The 23001-nt window shown below is 32.9% G+C and overlaps 1 protein-coding gene across 1 annotated transcript in view; it reads right to left on the minus strand.

Moving 5' to 3' along the window:
* LOC109544550 (reversion-inducing cysteine-rich protein with Kazal motifs) overlaps window positions 1-23001 on the minus strand; it is a gene marked incomplete in the record, with an annotated part of 35979 nt that overhangs the window by 5660 nt on the left and 7318 nt on the right. Inside the window, 10 exon segments of the mRNA XM_048663664.1 lie at window positions 1-19; window positions 84-280; window positions 335-584; window positions 649-904; window positions 1077-1210; window positions 3441-3580; window positions 3723-3942; window positions 6988-7024; window positions 10557-10640; window positions 22653-22705. Coding sequence (XP_048519621.1) covers window positions 1-19; window positions 84-280; window positions 335-584; window positions 649-904; window positions 1077-1210; window positions 3441-3580; window positions 3723-3942; window positions 6988-7024; window positions 10557-10640; window positions 22653-22705 — 1390 coding nt within the window.

Consider the following 23001-nt stretch of genomic DNA (forward strand, 5'->3'; position numbering starts at 1 on the left):
CACGGACTGGACACTTGTTCTGCAAACGAATAAAAACATGCTTACAAAACTGGTGGGCACATTTTTTCGCTATTTATCCTCACCAGAAATTCTCGGGTAGTTATCGGCTGAAGGTGCAAGATAATCATTGATTTGAATGCAGGATGAACCCAGATCTTCTGGCGCTAGCGACTCGCATATGCGCTCGGCAGAATACATTGGCTCCAATCGGCTCCAGTCGGCACATTGTGATATAATTTCCAGGCAAACATCATTGCAAATTTGGGTGGCATGTGATTGTCTGCCGGTTAAAAATGTTCAGTAAAATCACCATTAAACATGGCTACTAACTAACCTGGAGCAGGGTTTTATTTGCAACGTGCAGGCTACAGCCTTCCAGATGTTGGCACACTTCTTATCGGGCTTCAGCGGCAAAGTTAGGACTTCGGAGAGCGTTATGTTCTTCTCATTTTGCCATAAAGTCACTGCACTTCTAGCCGCCTCATCAGCTTGCGGAGTGCAGGACCTGAACAGTTCGGTTGGACGGTTATTGAAGTTGGTGCAAAAAGACAAACCATCACACCCCAACTCGCAAGGCTCGTCAACTGAAAACATTTATTTTATTATGCATTTTGATATGTAAGTTTATATCAACGTTGATCTGATTACCTTCATCGATACAATTTCGCAGAGGTTCTTCATTAACATTGGTCAAACATTTCTTGTGGAAGTCCTCCCATGATGATGACCAAGACTTGGTAAACGTTCTCGAGCACAATCTGGAACATTGAGTTGAATTGGCTCTTTGGCAGCAATGCCATTTGGCACTATCCATGCCAACTCGCTCAATTCGCGATACATCAAAAGAGGTTGAACTGTTCGGCTCATCGTTTGTTGGATAGATGAAACATTGCCAGAACTTGTCCTGAATAGAAAATAACCAATTTTATTTAAGAAAATTGAAACAACCCGCGATATATTGGTTGAAACTGATGAGTCTTTGAAGCCTTTATCTTTTTTTTGTGAAACGTAACAAATTCTTTCCCCGGTCGCTCTAAAAGCTGGAGAACCTCATCAGTGCAAAAACATTAACAAACCTGCAGTAGCGGTAAACCGCATCCTCCCATTTCCAATACATCGATCATCTCCTGAACTGTTGTTTTCTTCGCTAGAACGTCACGGCAAGTTTCCCTACATTTGATATTGTTTGATTTATCACAGCAGTGTAAATCTGAATATGAAAATAGTTTTATTAGCAGTTTCCTCACTTGGAGTAAAAAAAATAATGAAGCTCTGGTTGTTTTTCTATGGCAAAATTGACTAGTTACCGGTGAATGTTTTATCGGCAAATACATAAAAACAACATGGCAGAAACCTTAGTTTCTTTTCAAACGAACTACCGAAAATGTTCTAATTGTTAACTTTGTTATCAGTTGTTATTTTTCAGAAAAGTTTCTAACAAACGACAACATTTTGAAGTTTAATCTCAAATTTAAAAGCCTTCCCGTCCCTTAAATGAGGAGCTTTTGTTTGTTGGTAAATAAATTTATCACAGCAAACAAATTGGAGAACGTAGTGAAGAAACTTTACAATGCAAACTTTTGTAGATTTTTACAAAATATTAGAAACGCAAATTTTTTTGAAAATACAACAAAACTTATCGTAATTAAAAAAAAAACACAAATTCCTGTAAATATTTGTCCACACAAGCTTCCAAAGAAGAACATTTTTCCTATTTTTTGTTGTAAGGTATGCAGGTTGCAAGTTAATTATTGCCGGTTAAGGATCGTGACCGCTCGATTTTCCGGATCTGAAAATTCCAGCGTGTTTTTCAATGAGATCATTGCATTTGTCGTTCTATAAAGATACAAAAGAAGCAACATTCGAGGAATTTCGAAAAACTTTATATTTTTTTAAAAAATCGACCTGAGACGAGAAAATTTCGATCTAAATTCAAATTTCACATGGGTGTTTTTTGAACTCAATTAATTATTTACGGCCTTAGAAGCTTTTCGACATGCATATTTAGGGCCTTCAAGTAATTATTAAGCAAATACTATTGGTTAATGTTCGTAACCGCTCAAACATCGTTTAAACTGATCCAAAAACGTGTTTTTTTATTCGGATCTGAAGTTTCCAGTGTGTTTTTCAATGCTCGCTTCCTTGAGAAAATGTTGTAAAATTCCACACATTTTGAGATTCTTTATAATTTTTGGAAAAATCGATTTCAACCCTTAGGAAAATTTCGATCAAAGTTCAAAACTTCACATGCGTATTTTTTGAGCCCAATGGTGTGTCTCCGGCCTTAGAAGTTCTTCGATTTGCAAATTTAAACTTTTCGAGTATTTAGTAAGAAAAATATGGTTGATTAAAGATCTTGACCGATCAAAAAACGCTTGAAATGAATCCAAAATGTCACTTTTTCCGGATCTGAAGCTTCCAGCGTGTTTTTCAATGAGCTTGTCGCGTTACTCGTTTTCTAGAGCTGAAAAGGATGTAAAGATCGACACATTTTCAGATACTTTATATTTTTGGGAAAAATCGACCTCAACCCTTAGGAAAATTTTGATCAAAGTTCAAAACTTCACATGCGTGTTTTTTGAGCCCAATAATTTGTCCCAGGGCTTAGAAGCTCTTCAATTTGCAATTTTAAAGTTTGCGAGTATTTAATAACAAAATCATCGCCGATTAAAGATCATGACTGCAGAAAAATCGCTTGAAATGAACCCAAAATGTCGATTTTTCCGTTACGTTACTCGTTTTCTAGAGATAAAAATGATGTAAAATTCGACACATTTAGAGTTAATTTATATATTTTTTTAAAACTTGACCCTTATGACAATTTTTGAGCTCAGGAGATTGTTTATGACCTTAGGCGCTTTTCGATTTGGACATTAAACCTTTTCAAGTTTTTAATAATAAAAATATCGGATAAATATCGTAACCGCTCAAAAATCGATTAAAATGAACCAAAAATGTCGTTTTTGCGAATCTGAAGTTTCCAGTCTGTTTTTCAATGAGCTCGTTACATAACTCGTTTCCTAGAGATGAACATTATGTAAAATTCGGCACATTTTGAGAGACTTTATGTTTTTTGACAAAAAAGACACTACTACTCTTAGGAAAATTTCGATCAAAATTCAACAATTTACAAGCATGGTTTTTTAGCCCAATGAATTATTTCTAGCGTTATAACCTCTCCGATATGCATATTGAAAGCCTTCGCGTCTTCAATGAGAAATTTTTCCTGATCTGAGCTTCAGCGTGTTTTTCCATGAGATCGTGAACGATGAAAAATTATTGTACAAATTGTAAAAAGTGTATAAATCTATTTCAATATTTTTTTACAGATAAACAGTGTATCTTGTCAAACATATTCCAATTTGATTCACACAATATCGAGAGAGAAATAACCTTTATAGTAGTAAAAGCTGAAGAATTTTTATTTATAAATCGCTTACGTTTCAAAGTATTTTTGGCTGGGGTTACTTTAACAACATCCTTAACACACTCAACCACTTTGGGACTAGTCAGCTCGCAACTCTCTTTCAGTCTTTCTCTTTGGTATTTATTGGGGGTTAATTGACTTCGAAATATATCACTGAAAATTGAAATAAATTAATCAAAATTTTGAGCAGTTCAATGTCCGCTTTCTGTCGAAAATCGACCACAGGTGCTCAAAATTAGCAGCCTCCTGAAAATATGTGATCTGATAGATAACGCCTATGATAATAAAGTCTTACCTGCATGCTTCTATACACTCATCACTGGTCGCATCATTACAGCACAGTTCTCCAACTTGCTGCTTGTCTATACAGGTGAAAAAAGTAATTTCGTCGCTTCGCCTGCAACTTCTGGTAAGATCATCTGGCGATGTTGCAGTTACGCAAGCTCTTCTGCAACTTTCACTATAAGGAATAGCACAACAGCTTCGACCTGTCCATGAATCACCTCTGGACATATCTGGAACATCATTGAATACGATTATCGTACTAACTTATCCTATCCGGTATAATTGGCATGAATAATTAAGCAGTCTGAATCATACATTTTCGATATTGCAATTCGATTAGGAAAAGGTATTGAAAATTGATCAGTTTTCCACTGCAAATAGAAATACAAAAGTCCATTCAACGCAAAGAAGATTTGTTAGTTTCCTTCAAATGCTAATTCGAAAAGAAATTATCTAATAAAAATTGAATTATTGGAAACATTAAGCAACGTTAATTTTTAATTGTGCTTATTGCTAATGATTAAGAATAGATCTTAGTAAACAGACCGTCAAAGCGGATTTATTGTGTGGCCATTCAGGGTTATCAGCAACTTATTATTCTGTGACAGTGATATAGTTTGCTTTTTCCGTGTCCTTGGTCATGTAAGCAACAATACAATATGTAATGTAAATTGCGATCAATAAATATTTATTATTTCACAAATAAGAGAACCATGCATTAAATTCTTTATACTTAGCAAATTAATTGTGATTTTTTAAATATCTGCACAATACTTGTTGCAAAACATCTGGATTTATCCTTCTGATGTATAAAATCTTCTCAGCAAGGGCAGACTTTTAAAGCATTCTATTTTTAATGATTTTATTAATATTTCATTATGTGTAGGTAATTCCTGTATACAATTTACTGTTAAATAAATAATATTTAAAGTAAGTGAAAACAAAGATTGTAAAGATGCAACGGAAGCGACATAAAGAATAAAGTCCTTTTGTAAAGGTAAGGTTGGTGGAGTAAATGTTTAATTTGCTCCACCAGTTTTATTTGCTTGTTCAAACTAGTTTTCCATTTAGCCCTCTGACTGAATGTATATGATTTTCAAGGATTTTTTCATGTTTCATTTAATCCATGCTGAAATTTTAATCACAATTGTGCTTTTTCATTCTAGACCAATTTAGGAATTTTTGCATCATTGCTCTGCTGTACTGTGCTTCATGCCCTGCTTGTGGTCTCTTTATGTTGTTTCTTGCTCAAGTAGCTCAAATCAATTGTGGTTTCTACATATTTTGCCTATTTATTTTTGTTATGAGAATTACTCTTGTAAACATTAAATCTAACTATTATTGCTACTTTAAAATTGCATAACGTAATTATATTTTTTGTTTTATTTTGTCTTTATAGCATAATATATCTTTACCTTATTTGTTTTATTGTTTTACAATATCGTTCTCATACAATATTTTCCTGTCTTCATTAGCTGTGTGATTTTTCTGTTCGTCGTAATAGGAAACCGAGTTATTTGTGTAGCAATTTTGAACAATTATTTGATTTTTTATGGTTCTGTTAATGTTAAAGCAAATTGCTTCATTATTAAATAGTCAAATTGATTTTCATTTAAGAACGTCTTTTTATTAAACGTTCCTTTTAAGCGACTTTATTCGTAATGAGCTGTACAGCTATTTATTGGCAAATTAAACTAACCATTGACCATTACATAAAGACATCAATAAAATAAATTGAATAGTTTAAAATCAACAATAATCGAGATGCCAAAAAGTACATAATAATCAAATCAACATTAAATTCTCGTATAAAGTGAAATTTACGTACTTCCCTTATCTTGTGAAGTCAATGTTAATCAGAAAAGATGCAGAAAGCGAAGAAGCCAATAACGCAGAATCCTACCAATTAAAAGCCAGCATTTTGTTCGTTTTGTCTCATTAAAGGGTGTAGCCGGGATATTTATCTATCTTTCACTGGCCGTGTGGATAAGACGACAACGTTCCAGTGTTAATAAAAATAAACCAAAATCTACTAACGAGCCTGTTCGGTACGCTCTTGCGACATGTTGCTGTAGAGCAGCCCTAATAAATTTGTATCACTCTGTAGAGTGAATATCACGACTTGATATTTAAAACAAGCCCAACAAGAAATCCGGAATATGACAAATCGAGAATACCAAGAACGATTCGAGCTACACTATGGCCATGTTCAAAGTGCCTTACATGTAACGCTTCTATTGTCTGCTGCTAATTTAAATTTTAAATTGTTTGCTTAAAACAAATAATTCAAATCGTCGAAAATCGTACCGGCTCAATTTTGTGACTTCAACTTGGCATCGGTTGACTCGAACCATCTGGTGTCATTGCTATTATCTATTTTTAAATTAATTTGACCATCATAAATCGTGATGATAAACATGGCAATACAAGTAATTTTCTTTTTTTAAAACCAGTTTATTAGATGATTTACCTTCCAATTTCACACTGTTATTTTTGACTTAATAAAGTATTTACTGCAGAAGTTCCAGTTTTTCTCCGAAAGTAGGTAATGGAAGTTTAAACGCGCGTTGACCAAAGAGGGGCGAAAAATATTTAAAAAATTATTGTAATTTGTAGGTACTGAAAAAGCCGCAGCATTAATTTAGAGGTATATAATGTGTTCCCGGTTTTTTGACCATAATACATATTGAAAAATTTTCGGGCTTTTAAGCTAATGTTGAGTCAATGCGTTCGACTTTAGCTTTAAAATCAAATTTGGTATTGTTTGTGAACAATACACAACTAAATTATATTTTTATGCAATCCGTAAACAAGCCTTTCATAAAAGCATTTCTCAACCATGAATTGATGGACTTAATTAACTGAAACTACTATTGGAAAAGTCGTCACACTTTTCTGTACTTTCATCAAAACTCCCTCTAGAGTGTTTTTCTTGTTTAACAAAGAAAGCTTCCTATTAATCAAATATGCATTTTTTGGAAACTCCAATAAAATTATTAGATTTTATCGCATTTTAGTTCCGTTCATCAGTTCTTCCTCTAATTCTAATAACCGTCAGTTTAATTGTATGTCTATGGGTTTAATACTTAGGTAACTATTTAATTAATTTTAGTTTTATTTTAATTTATTATACATTTCCACATGCAAATACACGTTAATTGATTATGTATTTCGTGTTTGCAATGTCACTTTATTTCCAAATTGATACTGTATATTGATTTAAATTTTTCTAATGGTTAATATACATTTTTCCAGAAATTAATAACGAAACTTACCATTTATTGTAGCGTTTAAGCATTCCCAAAAAGCTACCTGCAACAACATAAATTAAACGTAAATATAAATATAATGTTTACCTCTTGAAGATTTGGGCATTCGCTTAAGTGCTTTGCCATGGGAGTATGACAACAAAATTCTAAATGTTTACAATCATATAATGTTTATAATTATAAATCATGTCTAAGGAGATATTTGTTTTAAAAAGTTAGATCTTTTTAAAGTCAAATTTTTATCAGATAAGGCAAATCAAGTAATTTTTGTAAAACTGATTTTATTTGTTTTTCTCACAAACCTCCAACAAAATACAAAATGTAATACAACAAATACAAAATGTTATTAATTTTCTTTATTAAGTGCAAAAAAATTAAAAAGTTAGATGTTTTGTCATCCTCTTGTATTGCTAAAGCAAATTAGGCTATTTTGCAACATCAATCTAGTTTGAAAATTTTTCAAAAACGTTTAAAAATTATAAAAAGTTGCTGAGTTTCAAGAAATGGAGAATAATGTAACGTGAAAAAAAAGATTTTTAAGAAAAATGTATTTCTAAACGGAACAATTTTCTCGAAACAATCTTATTTGCGAGGTTTCATTTTTTGGTTCTTGAGAATTTGAAGTTCTCAAGAAATTGATAATCAAAAGAACCAAAATTATAAAAAGTTGGTAATATTAAAGAAGTTGAAAAAAATGGTAAATGAAAAACTAGTTAGATATTTTGTAGGTCAAACTTAGTATTCTTAAAGCAAAGCAAATACTTATTAGCCAAAGATAACTTAATTATTAAAATTCCCAAACACTTTCAAAAATTACCAAAAGTTAATGCAACAAAACTTGGTATTTTGGAAACAGAAACCAAAAGTTAAAATTTATTAGCCCCAAATTTTGCAAGATATGGAGGAAAATGCAAAATGAAAAAGTTTGTGGTTTTGCGAAGCAAACCAAGGGATGTTCGATTCATAATACATGAAAAAGTTCATAATTTGCAACAATTTCAACTGGATCGGAGTAAAATAAAAACTTTTATTTAAAAAATGCCACAGTTTTGCCATATACTAGACTTTCTGCAGTCAAAGATGAGTTTTTACTCCTCGCCTTAAGAAAAGGATTTTTGCAAAAGCTGAATGACAAAGTTTACAAATTGCAACAAAATGAGGCAAATTTGCAATAAAAAATTTGAAAATTTACACGTTTTTTTATGCCAAACTTTGTATCTGGAATGAAATCAAACGCATTTTTGAAAAACGTATTTTATTTTAAAACTTTTCAAATCCAGCCTATAAAATACCAAAGTCACAGCTGACAATTTATGACCAATTCGAAATAATTCGCAATAAAACGAATGAAATTTATAAAAAGAAAATACATAGGTAAATTGACATAACCAACACCTGAATGTTTTTATTTTTATTTTAGTATGAATATACAATATGAATAAATAATATATAAACATGAACAAACTAGACCTAACTTACCGCGAAAGTTTTCTAGCAAGATATTAAAATATCGTCATACTTTTTAGGGTGAAAATTTTCCCAATAAGCACGGTTTTTTAAAATTGACGTTTCTAGAGACTACTCAAACGAAAAAGATATATTAAAGGGTCTAATAAAAATATTGTCTCTCGTTTAGAACGAAAATATTCCATGAAAAATATACTAAATAATAACAATAAAACCCAAAAGGCGTTACTTTAGGCAAAAAAGAAAATATGTAATTGGTGAATGATATGGAAGAAGCGCGTTATATTTGATTATGCTGTTAACTTACGTAAAAATAAATATATTAAGGGGCATTTTTGTTCTCGATTTTTCAACTTTCAACAAAAAAATGCAAACAAACGAATTTTTCCACCTTGCAGCTGTTTATGAGCTGGAATTTAGATCGGCGTAAAATTATTTTTTTCTATCATGTGAAGAAGCAAAACATCACTTGATAATGGCAAGTAAATGTATAGAGAAACGTTGAGAATTAAAAACAATATTTTGTTTTAATCCAATCCAAAACCGGGTATTAATGCAATTTCCATAACGTTTCAATCAAAGCAACTAAACATAAAAATATGTTAATAAATACATTGGAAAAATATGAAGCACACCACAATTTATAATCGACTTAATTATTCGGTTAATTTTATTCGTCTGCTGCGTTTTTTGCATCCCGCGCTTTAAAGACTATTTTATAAAATAATGTTGGTATTTTATCATTATAAATAACACAAAAAAAATAGTTAATAAATCTAATTTTACAGCATTTCACTCAATTTATGCAGAAATTAAAAACGAAAACGTGAAGAACCAACTTCTGTCTTCGCATATTTGGGGCCCAAAAATGAAATTTTACCAGCCCTGTTTCTCACTGAAAAAACAACCCATCAAAAGTGTCCTAAAACAGCAGGTATACGTTGTCTTGACGCAAAACATATAGATGTCATTTCGAGATATTAATAGGAAGTATCATTTCGAAGGCCCGATCATATATTACAGTTTTGTTGTTTTGGATTCCACTCAGGCTGACTGGGATGTAATCTAAGGGAACATCTTTTATGTGGCTTTTGTTTGACATGGATGGAGTGTGACTCGGTTTATGGTATAAATTAGGTTTTATGCATTTCGCCGTCTTGCTAAACACGCCAAGAGAATTCAAAATATAACAAAAAAAGAACATTTCAGGATAGCATTAGGTACCCGAAAATGGTGGTGTTTCAAATGGTGACACAGTTTTTGCCGCTGATTTTGTTTGTTTGCAATATTGGAAGTTTTCGGATAGAACGGATGTAAATTCGACAGATTTTATTTCCAAAATTCAAACAGAAGATGAATATGTGAAGCTTGTAATTTTGAGGAGCAGATTGTAAATATTTCAAGTAGAATTTCCACTCCGAAACAGAACTTGAAACATTTTAAGGAAAGTCATGTCCATCTACCATCAATATTCAAACATTTAAGTAAATGAATAAGTACACTTATATAAACACTAGAAAATTGAAAAAGAAAAATATCAACAATAAAGAAGAAAAGTATAGACATAAATTTGAAAAAATCCGAAAAAAAGCTACTCAATTCAACTCGTTAACTTCCAGGGCTTTTGCTCATTGTTAGTCTCGAATGCAACTCTGTCCGCTTGCGGTTTAACAGCACATCCCTTTATGTCTGTCGCTGTAGAATGTTTAGTAGTTTTAATTTGCTAAGTCATTTAAAACATGTGACTAGACTTGAAATGCCTTGCAGCAAAAACCTCATTATCCTCCTAATGAAAATGAATTCAAGTTTTAAGTACGTTGAAAGTCTTAAACAATCTGTTTTCTGTAGTCTTTGTTCCTCACAGCTTCGAAAACGATAATTTGTCATAGCTTGACGGGGCCGATACGATGCTCCTGTCCCATCTGGCAAATTGTTTTCGTCAGCCGAATCTAAATCTGGTCGGTTTTCAGGCGTCACTTCGCTTTGATAGGTTTAAGTGTTAGATTTATAGGTTGAAACGAATTTTATTAGTCAATTTTTATCTCAAGTATACGCCACTGGAGCCGGGTATCTATTCAGTCTGGTTAGTTTTGAAATTAGACACTTACCAGTTGTTGGGAGCAGTATTTTTGTACTTGGGTTACTGTATTGTCCCTAAAATCTAAGTCTCCAGCTAGCTGAACAAGGGATATCTGAAAAAGAGACAAAAATTAATTAATCGCTGGTGATAAGTCAACAGTAAAACATACAAAACAATTCGATCACAATCTCGGTACCAGCTCTATAATCATAGAAGGCAACATTCAAAAAGCCTCCATTCAAATAAATAACAGAAAACCAACGAGATTTTTATCTGCCTAATAAAAATGGTTTCATTTGCTTGGAGTTAGTATAGCTAACATGTAATGTTATCATCCTATAAAGAAGGAAGTTGTAGCGATTAATCTTTCACCAGAGACTAAAATAAGTACTTTCAAGCGTTCGGATGGTGTTGTGCGACATTAATAACGACTCTGCCTCTTGAGTATACCCGGTTTCAAGTGTTTTTTATGCGGGCCTGAATGTCAAATTTGTTTTTGGATACTTGAAGACGTTTTTTCCGTAGGAGATAGTTGCGTACAATTTCATAAGAATGGCTAAGTTCCAACTTTGCTGTATATTTTAAAACACAGTTTTTTTGACTGATTGCTCAGCATCAAGGCCGGTTTCTTATTGATCCTCATCAGTTGAGCATAAGATGATCATGCTTGATACTAAACTAGAAACGAGAAGAATTAGTTGTCGCCAAGCGAGTTTTATTAAATTATGGTTTTAACTTTAAGTACGTTTGAAAAATTTTCGTGTCAGTATTTTTCTTCCTATTTGCTTGATCCAATTTTGACAACAGTATCAAAACTTAGGCAGTAAAGACATACTAGTTCAGCAATTATGAGCGTTTAGCTATATATTTGAATGTATGTATGTAATCTATTTATTTGTCTGTATTTAAATTCTGTTTAAGTTTTTTGTTCTGTACTTGAGTTTTCTCAACAATTATTTTTTAGCAAAATGCTGTGCAGATGTGTTTCATATGATAGTAGGAGCAGTGGTCATATTTTCATTGTCAAATTTATTTTTTCCTCTCTTATGAATCAAATAAATTATAACTTCATGTGTTTTACATTTCAATATCAAGAGAAATATTGCATTTTTCGCCTTAACTTTTATGCACGAAAATAATTGTAAATATAGAAGAAGAAGTTCTCAATTTAGTTAATATCGTCACGCAAAATTGCTTAGTATATTAAAAAATTATGAATTGAGTTAAATTATGAACTTATTAACTGATTGTTATTTAAACATTTTCGTACTCACAATTATAGATTTTACAGTTTTTTTCCTGATTATTCATTAGAAAAAAGTACAATTAGTTGAGTCATTAGAAAACATTTTTGCAGTCATTTTAAATTGTCCATAGTCTTATTTCCTAGAACCAACGTTTATTCGGGAGTGTATTAAGACACAAATAAACTTGAGAAAAATGCTCAGAGAAAATTCGTACAAAACGTGCGTAAATGTGAATACAAAACTGAAATTTGTTGCTTCAAAGCAGCCCAAGTAAAGCTGGCTAAGCGGATTACGAGGTTTTTGCGGAGTATTTAGAAATAATTTTCTCCCAATTTTCCTCGAACAAATATGTATTTTGAGAAGCTCAGCGAGTTATTATGTCGAATGCAACAAAAGCAAGAAAAAATACTTCTATTTTTTCTTGTTCATAAAACGAAAAAAATTTTTTCTTAAACTTGTTTTATCGAAAGTTTTTTTTGCCTTTGCAAAAACTACGATAGATTATCGAATTTTGCCTTAAAAATGATTTTTTTCATTAAGCGAAGATATTTCTTATCAAATTAAAAACAGCATAATAAACCAGTGTTAATGGTTCTTGAAAAGTCTTCTAATTAAGTCTTACAGGTTAAATTAAACAGGTAGAGAGTTGCTCCAGAGAAAATGAAAAATTCTGAAGAAAATTTGTTCAAAGGCAAAATAACGGCATACAAGTATAAGAGCGTATTTTGCTTAATATGGATCTGACGGGTGTAGGAGTCGAAAAAAAAGCAAAATAGGTTCAGATGTTGGTCAAATGTTTAATTTTTTAAATAATGATTTGATTAATGGTTCTTGAAACACTAACAAGAAAAATATTCTAAAATCAACAGGAAACGAGTAATTTAATTATAAACAAACAGCATTAATGTATCACAAAACATCAGCGGCCACTTCGACACACTTATTTGTCCGTTTTTTAATGGATGTAGTAGCGCAATTTAACGCATTTCTTGTGTCCACTTTTGTAGCATCACGACTATCCATTCTCGAAGGCAAAATCAAACGGACCGAGATCAGGGTATCTCGGCGGTTGAAAGTATTAATTATATTTATTCAAACAAATGTTTAACATTTATTAATTGAAAAATGATAAACTGGATCAAAATCGAAAGAAACTTCGTCCAAAAGTTTCGCTAATAGTATTTGAAAAAATGTAAATAACTATCCTTATTAAAGCGGCTATTAAATACGAATAAACTGATCATTTAGAAGGCTGCCAGTAATTTTCACTTCCTAGAAACTTACTTAAAATAGTTCTATTTTTTTTTAATCATCATGTGTTCAGTCTGGTTAGTTATCTACACGTTTTCTCGGAAGAATCGCACATAGAACCGCGTTATCAGAATCTAATAGTAAGGATTGAAGTCGATTTCAGTACCGGATATGATTAATATTTTGCGGCGTAACATAGTTCTAAAATGTGAACTATTTTACAATATTGAGGAAATAATGCGTGCTTTAATTTAACTATTAGTAGAAAACAACAGTTTTGTCACATGGAAGCTGGGTTTCCCTTTAATAATTGCCAAACCAAATTTCCGCGTTCCACAATTGTCCTGTGCAATCTCTGATGAGCTAAAGCCTTAATTATAAAGTGACCTATATCGTCTCCTTTCATGTGTCTTTCATGTACAAAAATAAATCTCGATATTTTTAGCCTATTTCCAGATCTGTGACCAATTTGCCGCCAGCCCGAAATGTTGCTTTACAAGTGCCATAGTCAAATCTCGACCATTAAAAAATTTTATTTTTAAATTGGCATCCCAACCATTAGAAACCTGCAGTGAAAAGCTGCCAGCCACTCAATTCCTTAGATATTACAGCCGAATAATATATTTCAAGCATTCAACTTGATTCGAATCGGCACTTAGAATAGCGCTGGAAAGATGAGGATATCATTCACCAAAAACGTATCACTGTCGGCATCTTTTCATCTCTATCTCATAAGGATTAGAGTCTGCTCAAACGGGCGAAATGAAAGCAAATAAATCCAGAAGCCCCCGCTTGTTTAGGTTGCAGTTAATTTGTATCTCTTCAGTACCCCTTAGGAGTATCCGTTCTTTCGATTTGTCAAAGACTTTCTAATGGCCATGTTTATTATTGCACGGAACACTTTATTTTCTTTTAGTGTTTATGGTGTTTCGGTGTTAGGGTCTGTCGACCGTCTTACTTTATGAGCTTCAATCTCGAAAGCCGGCGAGTAATAATAATTAGTCCATGGATTTAGCTCTTCAGCATTCATCATTTTGTTTTAAAATAATGCACAGGACGAACACTTATAGAACGTGAACAACCAAGGGTTTTTTAGAGTTTTGAGTGTTCTGAAGTCGTTGATAGTTCTAAATATAAAAACATATATAATTGATCTTTAAAACAGTGTCACGTACTTGACGATTTTCTATTTCTTATTATTTTTTTGCATAATACATTTATTTATCGAGAATTTTTCGCTAGCTAGACGTTTATATCCTCATTTTCAGTTGTGTTTTAGATTTGAGTGTATTAAGTTATTTACTGTTATTTCACTTTTTAATTTGATTTTTCAGTCCTACCGGGTTTTATTTAGCACGCATGAACAAAGCAAGGCATAAAATTTTCATGACGAAAGTAACGATGCAAAAATCCTGCCTGAAAATGCTTTTGACGTTGCGTCTATGGCTAGGTGGAAAAGTTAGGTGCAAAAATTCAAAATTTTCCGGAAAAGTCCTAATCAATAAATGCCTTTGGTAGCAGTATTTAAACGTTCCGAAATTTTGATTTTTTTTTCGATTAAGTCTTATGGGCGCTTTGTCTTTACTAAGACTGGGAGAAGCTTTTAAAGATGAAAATATTTAAATCGCTGCCACTTTCAAGCGACTTTGTTGTACTCTTTATGAGTACAAAAAATGGTGACTTGCAGACTCTAAATGAGTCCGAAAGTTCCTAGTAAAAATGCTATGAAGTACCATTAGCAAAAATAATCACTAATTGTGATATCAGCATCAACAAGATAATTAAATTTTGAAAAAAAATGCTGCAAACCGGACTTTGATATCTTAGGCGTTTTAGATTTATTAACAAAAAATAATGTTCAATGTTTGAAATGAAAATATTACTTTACTGAGAAAAGTGCAATGTTCTCTAAAACAGGCAAAATGTTTGTAATAACTTATATTTCTTTGTATTTCCGAAACTTTTGATATCTGTCTGCATTATTATTTCCAACTTATTCCGGATTACATAACTTTTACGTCTACAGCAGTAATTTGATGACTTTCTCACACCCTTCAAAGAATCATTTTTACAAATTCCACAAAAATCAACTGAAAGAAATTGTCTAGTAAAACGTGAAAACCTCTTCTTCCTGAAATAGAACAGAGTTCCTTCTTTCTTTTTGTGGTAAAACCAAATATGTAGCTTTTTTGAATTGGAAATACCATCAAATTTTCGGAAAATTCGCCAAAAATCCACTCAAACGAGTTTCTTGAATAAATTATTTCCTGATCTAGAACCAAGTTCTCTCTTACTTTTGCAGCGAGAACCAAATATGTGGCTATTTTGAATTTCGAACCATGGAATTTAAGAAAAGTGAATTTACCATAAAACTCCTGCAAAATTCTATACAACAACAACATATCTTTATCTAGGAAAGGCTATCGACCACTGCTGTTTTCCGCAATTGTATTAATACTTAACATAATTTTCATTTAATTAAAAAATTAATTTTCATTCGAAAACGGGAACGAACGTTCCCGTTCCGTTCTTCGTTGTTTGCAATTTTTTCTGCAGTTGTTAGATCTATTTTATATTGATCATCTTACACCAATAATTGCTTAGCAAATACAAGCTCAATATTCTTGTCTACAACACAGTAAATTGCACTATCAGCCTTTTTCTTCTTCAGGGGATGCGGTTTCATCCTCCAGCTCTCCAAGTGATTTCACAGATGCAATATTGTTACAGTGATTTCACTGTATCAATATGGAAGCTCGAAAAGTTAGTAGTGAACAATAGAAACAATCGTTCATCAAGAAGAAGCGAAGAAGAGAAAATATTAAAGAATGTATCGAATTGTGGTTCAATATGTAAGAAGAACTGCTCAGAAGTGAAAAGTATTTGCCAACATTGTACAAAGTAGGTTTCTTCCTGAAAATGCTTAAATTTTTCCGGTTTCTCAATGTGAGGACTCGAAAACTGAGCAACGAAAGACAATAGAGTCTTCTGTTTTTTATAGACAGTTTTATGCGTTGTCAAGTTTTCTACATCAATATGTGCAATTTCTTCACTTTGAGACTCGGAAATTGTGTCTCGAGCAAAAACATTTTACAGAGGTTAAAAAATATTCTTCGCATTTCCCAGTTTTCCAAGCTTTTAAAGATCAACGCTAAATTTTTGATGGTTGGAACGCATGGTTCAGCTTATCAAAGTTGAGACTTGAGAAAAACGATCTTCACATAATCTTCTTCTTCAGAAAATCTCAGAAACGAATAAATTTTCAGCCAAAGCTATTAGTAGACAAATTAGTAGTCAACAACAATATAATGTACGCCGGATATTTGCTGCTTCAAATATTTTACTCTGCATTAATTTATAGAATTTAGGTATCGAAATTAGAGATGATTTAGCTTCTGCATGACAATCATAAGTTGCTCCAGTCTCCCAATGTGGAAACTCAAAAAATTTGCAGCAAAAGACAAAATAATCTTCGGCGGATAGTTTTTACTTCAATTTTTCAACTTTATGACTGGAAAATTGAGAAAAAATGTTGGAGAATGTTACTTTGGCGTGAGATCTTAATTGCGAGACTCAAGCAAAGCCATTTTCTAGAGGCGAAAATTTGTTTAATTTCACAGTTTTCCAGGCTTCTAACGTGGATCTTCCACGTTAATTTTTGGGCTTCAATGCCTTTAAACAGAACCGAAGCAGTTGGTCGACTTTTAATTTCTTGCAGTTCCGAGAACCAAAAGCATTTTTTTTCGGGTGATAAAAATGCAGCATGAAACTTGAAATTTCGTTAACCTTTGGTCGGGTCAAGAAGCCGTTTACAAGGTACAAGTTTCTCGTACCAAAATAAGTGTTGCCAATTAATTATTTTGACAATAAAAGTCATAACTCCAGCGTGCCCACGGCGATCTGAATTTAGTGCCCGTCGAACTGCAGCCAGTTTCCCATAAATTATCTCATTTTTATTTGCCTTAGTTTATTAATGCCATATAACGTTACAAGAGTATAAAACTTACTCGAATATTGTTGAATAAATGTCAAGCTTATTGGGTATTATTCATAATTATTGCCTGAAGAGGCTTTAGTTTAACACACAAAAATCACGTTCATGAACTGGCTGTTTTAGTTGTCTTCTTGGCTGTTCTAGGGAGTAATAAAGAGCTCAAGTCCCTTATTTGTCCACGTCACGAATATCACCCTTTCTGAGAATTTTGCAGTATTTAAGTGCAGCATAAATACACGCATAGATATGCATCCAGAGCCGCTTTGGCTGAAAACGGCCCATAAGAGAGTTAATATTTCATTAGTGCGTGTGGTCAAAGGGTACAATTGGCCTACACATTGCGAAACTCATTATCTATTACACGAATTAAACGAACTCATCAATTTGCGGGCAAGAAACTTTTAATGACTCAACCCATTTCATCAGTCCCGCGTCTCGCTCCTTAACTGCAAGTTCTTTAGGCAAATGATTATAATGTTGAAAAAATGTTGCGCTATTGATAGTAATACAAGAAAAATAATTCATCAACTAAACGACAAAATCAAGAAGCACAGAAGCAGTGAATAGAGGGTCTGCAAAATAAAGCAAGTGGCCTGGAAAATTGTGAACGCAACAAAAAAGGGTGACAAAAATTTGATAAGAAAAAAACATAGAACTTTAGTAGTTCACGTCGATGAACATGAACAACAAGCTTCCAAGCTTCCATTTCAATAGCCACACATCGATTTGTATGACTAACACTAGGAAATAAATAAACGATCTACCACACAAACAAAAGACAGTAAAAAATAAAGCACTGTGCATGAAAAGCACGATTTTCGAAACTTAAAAGAAAACAATGGCGCATCGGGAGGTAACACTTTTTGATGGGTGGAACACGCTGTGCATGCCCTACAGGGCGAGCACAACCTGCTGCGACAAGAAAAATCGTGGCGCTGGAAGTTTATTTCCATCATAACTCACTTGTTTTGATGCACGAAGACCTGTGAGATGGTAGTCAATCAAATAAACAACGCGCTGAACCTGAACTGATTGATTCAAAACATGCTTGATTTAAATTTGCATTATTTAATGTTTCTATCTGAGACCTGAAATAATTTTCCGGTGCTTAAATGTTACTGCATATGACACACCAACTTAACTATCTCCTCAGTAGTAAATTTCAAACACTTTCAAAGTTGAACTATTTGAAATTAATGTTTGTTTGGATGAGCCAATTTGTAAACGAAACTAGGCAATTAAAATTAAAATATAAACATTTTAAACAACCGGTCGGCAATAAAGTTGAGCAGCCTACGGCTCATCGTTTCACTTTTGTTTTCCGATAAAATCGATCGTAAATCGCCGGAACGCCTTAAAACAAAACTGAACATGGGCGTACGTCCGTTTTTGCTCTTTTACAGACTGGAGAGTATAAAACTTTTTACAGCCGGGCGTAAAATTGAAAATTTTCAGCACTTTTATTATATACTTACAATAAAGTCTGTACCTAACGTTATTGTTCAAATTATACAACGTAAATCTTGTTAGATTATTTTGTGTTCCTCTTGTGGCTTTTTAACGACAATTTTTCCAAGTACATGTGTTTTTACTTAAAAAGTAGTACTCGCGCTGCAAATCGATGTAAAGTTTTTTTGAAGAGCACCAATAATTACTGAAAAATGTAGTTGCAAATGTGTAATAGTAGAAAACAGTTTAATGAGTTGGAAAAATTATTGGAATGGAAACGAAAATGGAAATTATGACAATTGCTAAAAATTTAATTTTTGTATTAATCCAACAACTTTCATAATTTTATATTTGAGGAATTGAAAAATAAAACACGAACCTCATTCCAAAGTCCCTGTAACGGTTTAAACTTTTGTTTTTCAAACTTTTTTGGTTCAAAAACCATTTCCTTTTTCAATTCAATTGTGTTTTTAATTTGCTTTTTTACTTCAATACTCTTTTTCTGCGAACTTCTTTCGTTCTTTTAAATTCCTGCAAGATTTATGTTCATTCCACACAGGAATTAACATGGTATATCAACTCAAGGAAAAATGTTTCAATAAAATCCAAAGGATTGAAATCGGGTTTTCTTGCTGGCCAATTGATGTGCTTTTGATTTAACGATGAGGAACATTGCTAGTTTCCAATGTTTCCATTTGCTACGCGTTTGCGCAAAATTATGCTCACCTTGTCGAAAAAAGACCATCAGGAAGAAGCTGAAGGCAAGCCTAATTTTATTAAATGGTTCTTCTCAAAATGATTCCCACAAATTGCAACGAGCCATAGTGAAAAAGTGCTACTCGATCCAAATCATCTCCCCTGGAAGACTTTTTGTTCTTCGGGAAATTGAGGCTGTTTCCGCATCAATATTTACTATTTCTTCAGATTATCAGAACTGAGACGTGACAAAAACAGTAYTCTATGAATTTTCTTGGTAAGGAAGTCTCAGAAACGAACAAATCTTCAACCAACGCTTTTTGAGTGTCTTCACTTMRAGACAAATTAGTAGTCAACTACAAATKAATTTTCTGCGGRCATTTTCTGCCTCAAATATTTCAATCTGAATTTATTTTCCKATTTCAGGCATCAAAACTTCAGAAAACAAGTTAGCAAGTTTCTGCATGWCAGTCGTTAGGTTGCTCCAGTATTTCAATATGAAGACTCGAAAAGTMAGCAAAAAATAKATTWAAATGTTCAGTTGGCTTAAATTTCTCAATTTTGKGACTCCGAAATTCAGCAAAAATGTTCGAGTTAAACCATCTTCAGGAGATGCGGTTTCTTTAGGCAAATGAACAAATCAATACYTAAAAAWKTTTTCAACAAGTTGCCGAATGGTTTGAGAGAAATCAGGCAAAACTAACACTTCAGAAAGTAAGAAAAAAYATAAAAATTACCSAAAACTTACCAAATCTAACTTAMATACCTACGAAATGTGTTTCAGACAAAAGAGTACAAAGCACAAACAAMTCTAGATTTGGTKWAACCGCRAAATTATTCGAACTGGACTTTAAAGTAGACGCCTTTTTTCTGGCTTTTGCAAAGTTGTCATTTTCAATACACGAGTGTTAGAAAAAYRCAATTTYCYAAGAAACACTACATATTAAGAAAGTTGCTTTGTATAAGGTGAAAATGTTTTCAACAGAAAACAAAAGGGATGGAAACGAGAAAATTATCAAAAATGTTTTTGCAAACTTTTAAAGGAAAATAACCAGATAATCCAAATAACATCAAAGTGCTTCAATTTCAACCCATAAAATCAACAATTCCTGTACTAAAATATGCGATTTTATTATTTAAAACAGAACACTAAACCCAAACATGCTTCAGATGGGTACAATTGCACATGCGATAACTCATACAACAACATTTGTGCATGATCTTCAGTTCAATTTTATGCATTTGGAAGCAAAGCCGAAACTCAAATCAAACCAATAAACCAGGAAAAAAACTCAATCAACCTTCTACGCTTCCCCAATCAACCTTCTACGCTACTGCGCAACTAAGACACAACTAATAATGTAAATTTTGTTTACAGTATGGCCTTGTCCAGATGTTCCTAGGGTTCGGTTTATTTTCGTTTTCAATGTTCGATTGACTACTAAGGCAAATTAAACGAATTTAAGATCAAGTTAATCAATTCCTAATTGCCTAACTGGCAATAAAAATTTGGGAAATGAGTTAGTGTAAACGGGAATTTTTAATTATTTAGCCGATCGTTTCAAGCTTTTAGCGATCATTGAACTACGTAGCCTTTCGTATAATTAAGCGCTTAAACAGAACAATTATAAATTATGCTTTTGCGATTTTACATTTCAAACAGCCAAATTTGTGTTTGTTAGACGAACAACAGACCGTTTCCAGCAAATTTAATTTGAAACCGCTACGTAATTCACACACACACACAACCAATCGTAAATTCTTCGTTTTATATGTCTTTGAAATTAAAATACGCTATACGCTGATTAATATTAATGAGAGGGATATCATTGCGGCCTGGACATTAGAATGCACAATGAGGGCCTTTGCTGGTGCCATCAATATGATTGTCTTGTATTGTTGCATGCTAGAATTTCTTTAGACCCCTTCTGAATTAATAATGCACAAATCGCCATTTTATTGACTTTATACAAGGTGTCCCGTAAACGCAACATCTGACCTTTTAAGAAAAATGTCATGGACTCATTTTTCGRTGAAGCTACAATTCCCATCCCCATTGGAGAARTGGCAATTTCYGAGTGYTTTGATAGCCGAAAACAATCAATCTCTCCTTTGGTTGAKGCACCAATCTTTTTCCTARATTTTTGCCTCTTTGGAAAATCTTGTACCGGTCATGGTTTTTTCGCAAATAACATTTTCCTGTTTCCTTACTATTACCTTGCTGACCCAACGTCAAATCTTCATTTTTTGTATACCGTTCGAATATACTTTTCATGCCTGAACTAATTTTGCTTTAAATAAACGTYATTTTCCATGCACTTTTTTGAAATGGGTTTGAGCACTTCAAAGCTTTAAACATGTTAATCATTGGCAGTCTGGAAGTGATCCCAATATATGAAGTGCATTAAGATTTCGGATCACTTTGAACCAGCTATTAGACGTGTTTTATAAAAAGCCATGTGGGCCATCTGAGAGCAAGGGGATCCAACTTTCTAAGCTCTTCCGTGCATGTTCTGTCATGAAATAATAATCTGATTTTAATCTGCTCAAAGCTTCGAGCTACAAATAATGGAGCATTATTATTTGTCTATTTTCGGTCTTGAACACGCCAAAAGACTCTTCCAGGGGGTGGTTTAAGGTAGAACAGCAAGATTAGATCTGAGTTTATTAGCTAGATTAGAATGTTTTCCTCATTTTTAAATAATTGATTATATTATATCTTATTATATTATATTATAACTGAATCCATCGATTTGAAAAATAATTACGAAGCTTCAACGCTTAAGCGTCTGTTTAATTCAAGACGCATTTTGGTCTGAGAAATGGCCGGAAATCAGAAGGTTCCTGTAAGGCACGCTTTCAGCATCTATGATTAGGTTTAAACAGATAGTTAATGTTAAGGAGTGTTAAGAAGATAATGTTCAAAACCAAATATTAATATTTCCTAGAAATAACAGGCCAAAAAAGCGTAATAAACTTTCAGTGGCAGAACAGTTGCGAAAATTCAAATAATCCGACGATAATCAACAGCCTGTTCACGTCTCAAAGCAAAGCGGAAACGCCGCAGTTGCAGAAGTAGATATTGAGGCTAAAAATATAAGCTTCTTCTGCTTCCTTCCTTCCGTTTATTTTAACAAATAACCAATGTTAAATAATTTAATATTAGCTAAGTAAGAGCTTGTCTGGTTGACCGCGATGATGCACAGGAGCACCGTTCAAAAATACATTATTCCTAATAGACAGTTCAGAAATATATTATAAAATAAGATCAAAGAATGCAGGCAGAGTAAAAAGAACATTGACAGTATGAAGAATATAGCGGACTTTGGCGACGGCCTATTTTGGCTAACAGCCAATGTGGATATTTCCATCAGCATGACTCGCACACCTATGTCTTTGCCCCTGCTCTAACTTGGCAAATTTCAATGTATTAAGTAAATCAAATGCTGATTTTACTGCTAGCAAAGAAGCATTTTTCGTAACTTACATTTTCGCAGACATTCCTGCATGTTCCCGTGGTATGGGTGCAGCACATTAAATCTGGAAAAGAAATTCATGTAAAAAAGGATGTAAATTGAACGTTTCTGAATAAATAAATAAATTGCACGAGCTCATATTTGATTTATCTCAGAGTTGGATGGTAAATGAATATAAATGTATAAAGAGAAAATAATTCAGAAAATGAATTATATTCAAGTACGCATTCAGCCGTTTTGTTTTTAATGGGGAAAATAGCAGATTCATTTTAAATCAATGAAATGAACTGAAACAGATTCAGAACATACAGAACAGATAAGTTCTATATTGTTGAGGCGGATTCATTTTTTACAAACTTC

This window comes from Dendroctonus ponderosae, unplaced genomic scaffold, assembly GCF_020466585.1.
Source record: "Dendroctonus ponderosae isolate FM_Combo_2020 unplaced genomic scaffold, Dpon_F_20191213v2 Dpon_F_20191213_2, whole genome shotgun sequence".
In the NCBI taxonomy this organism is placed as follows: domain Eukaryota; kingdom Metazoa; phylum Arthropoda; class Insecta; order Coleoptera; family Curculionidae; genus Dendroctonus; species Dendroctonus ponderosae.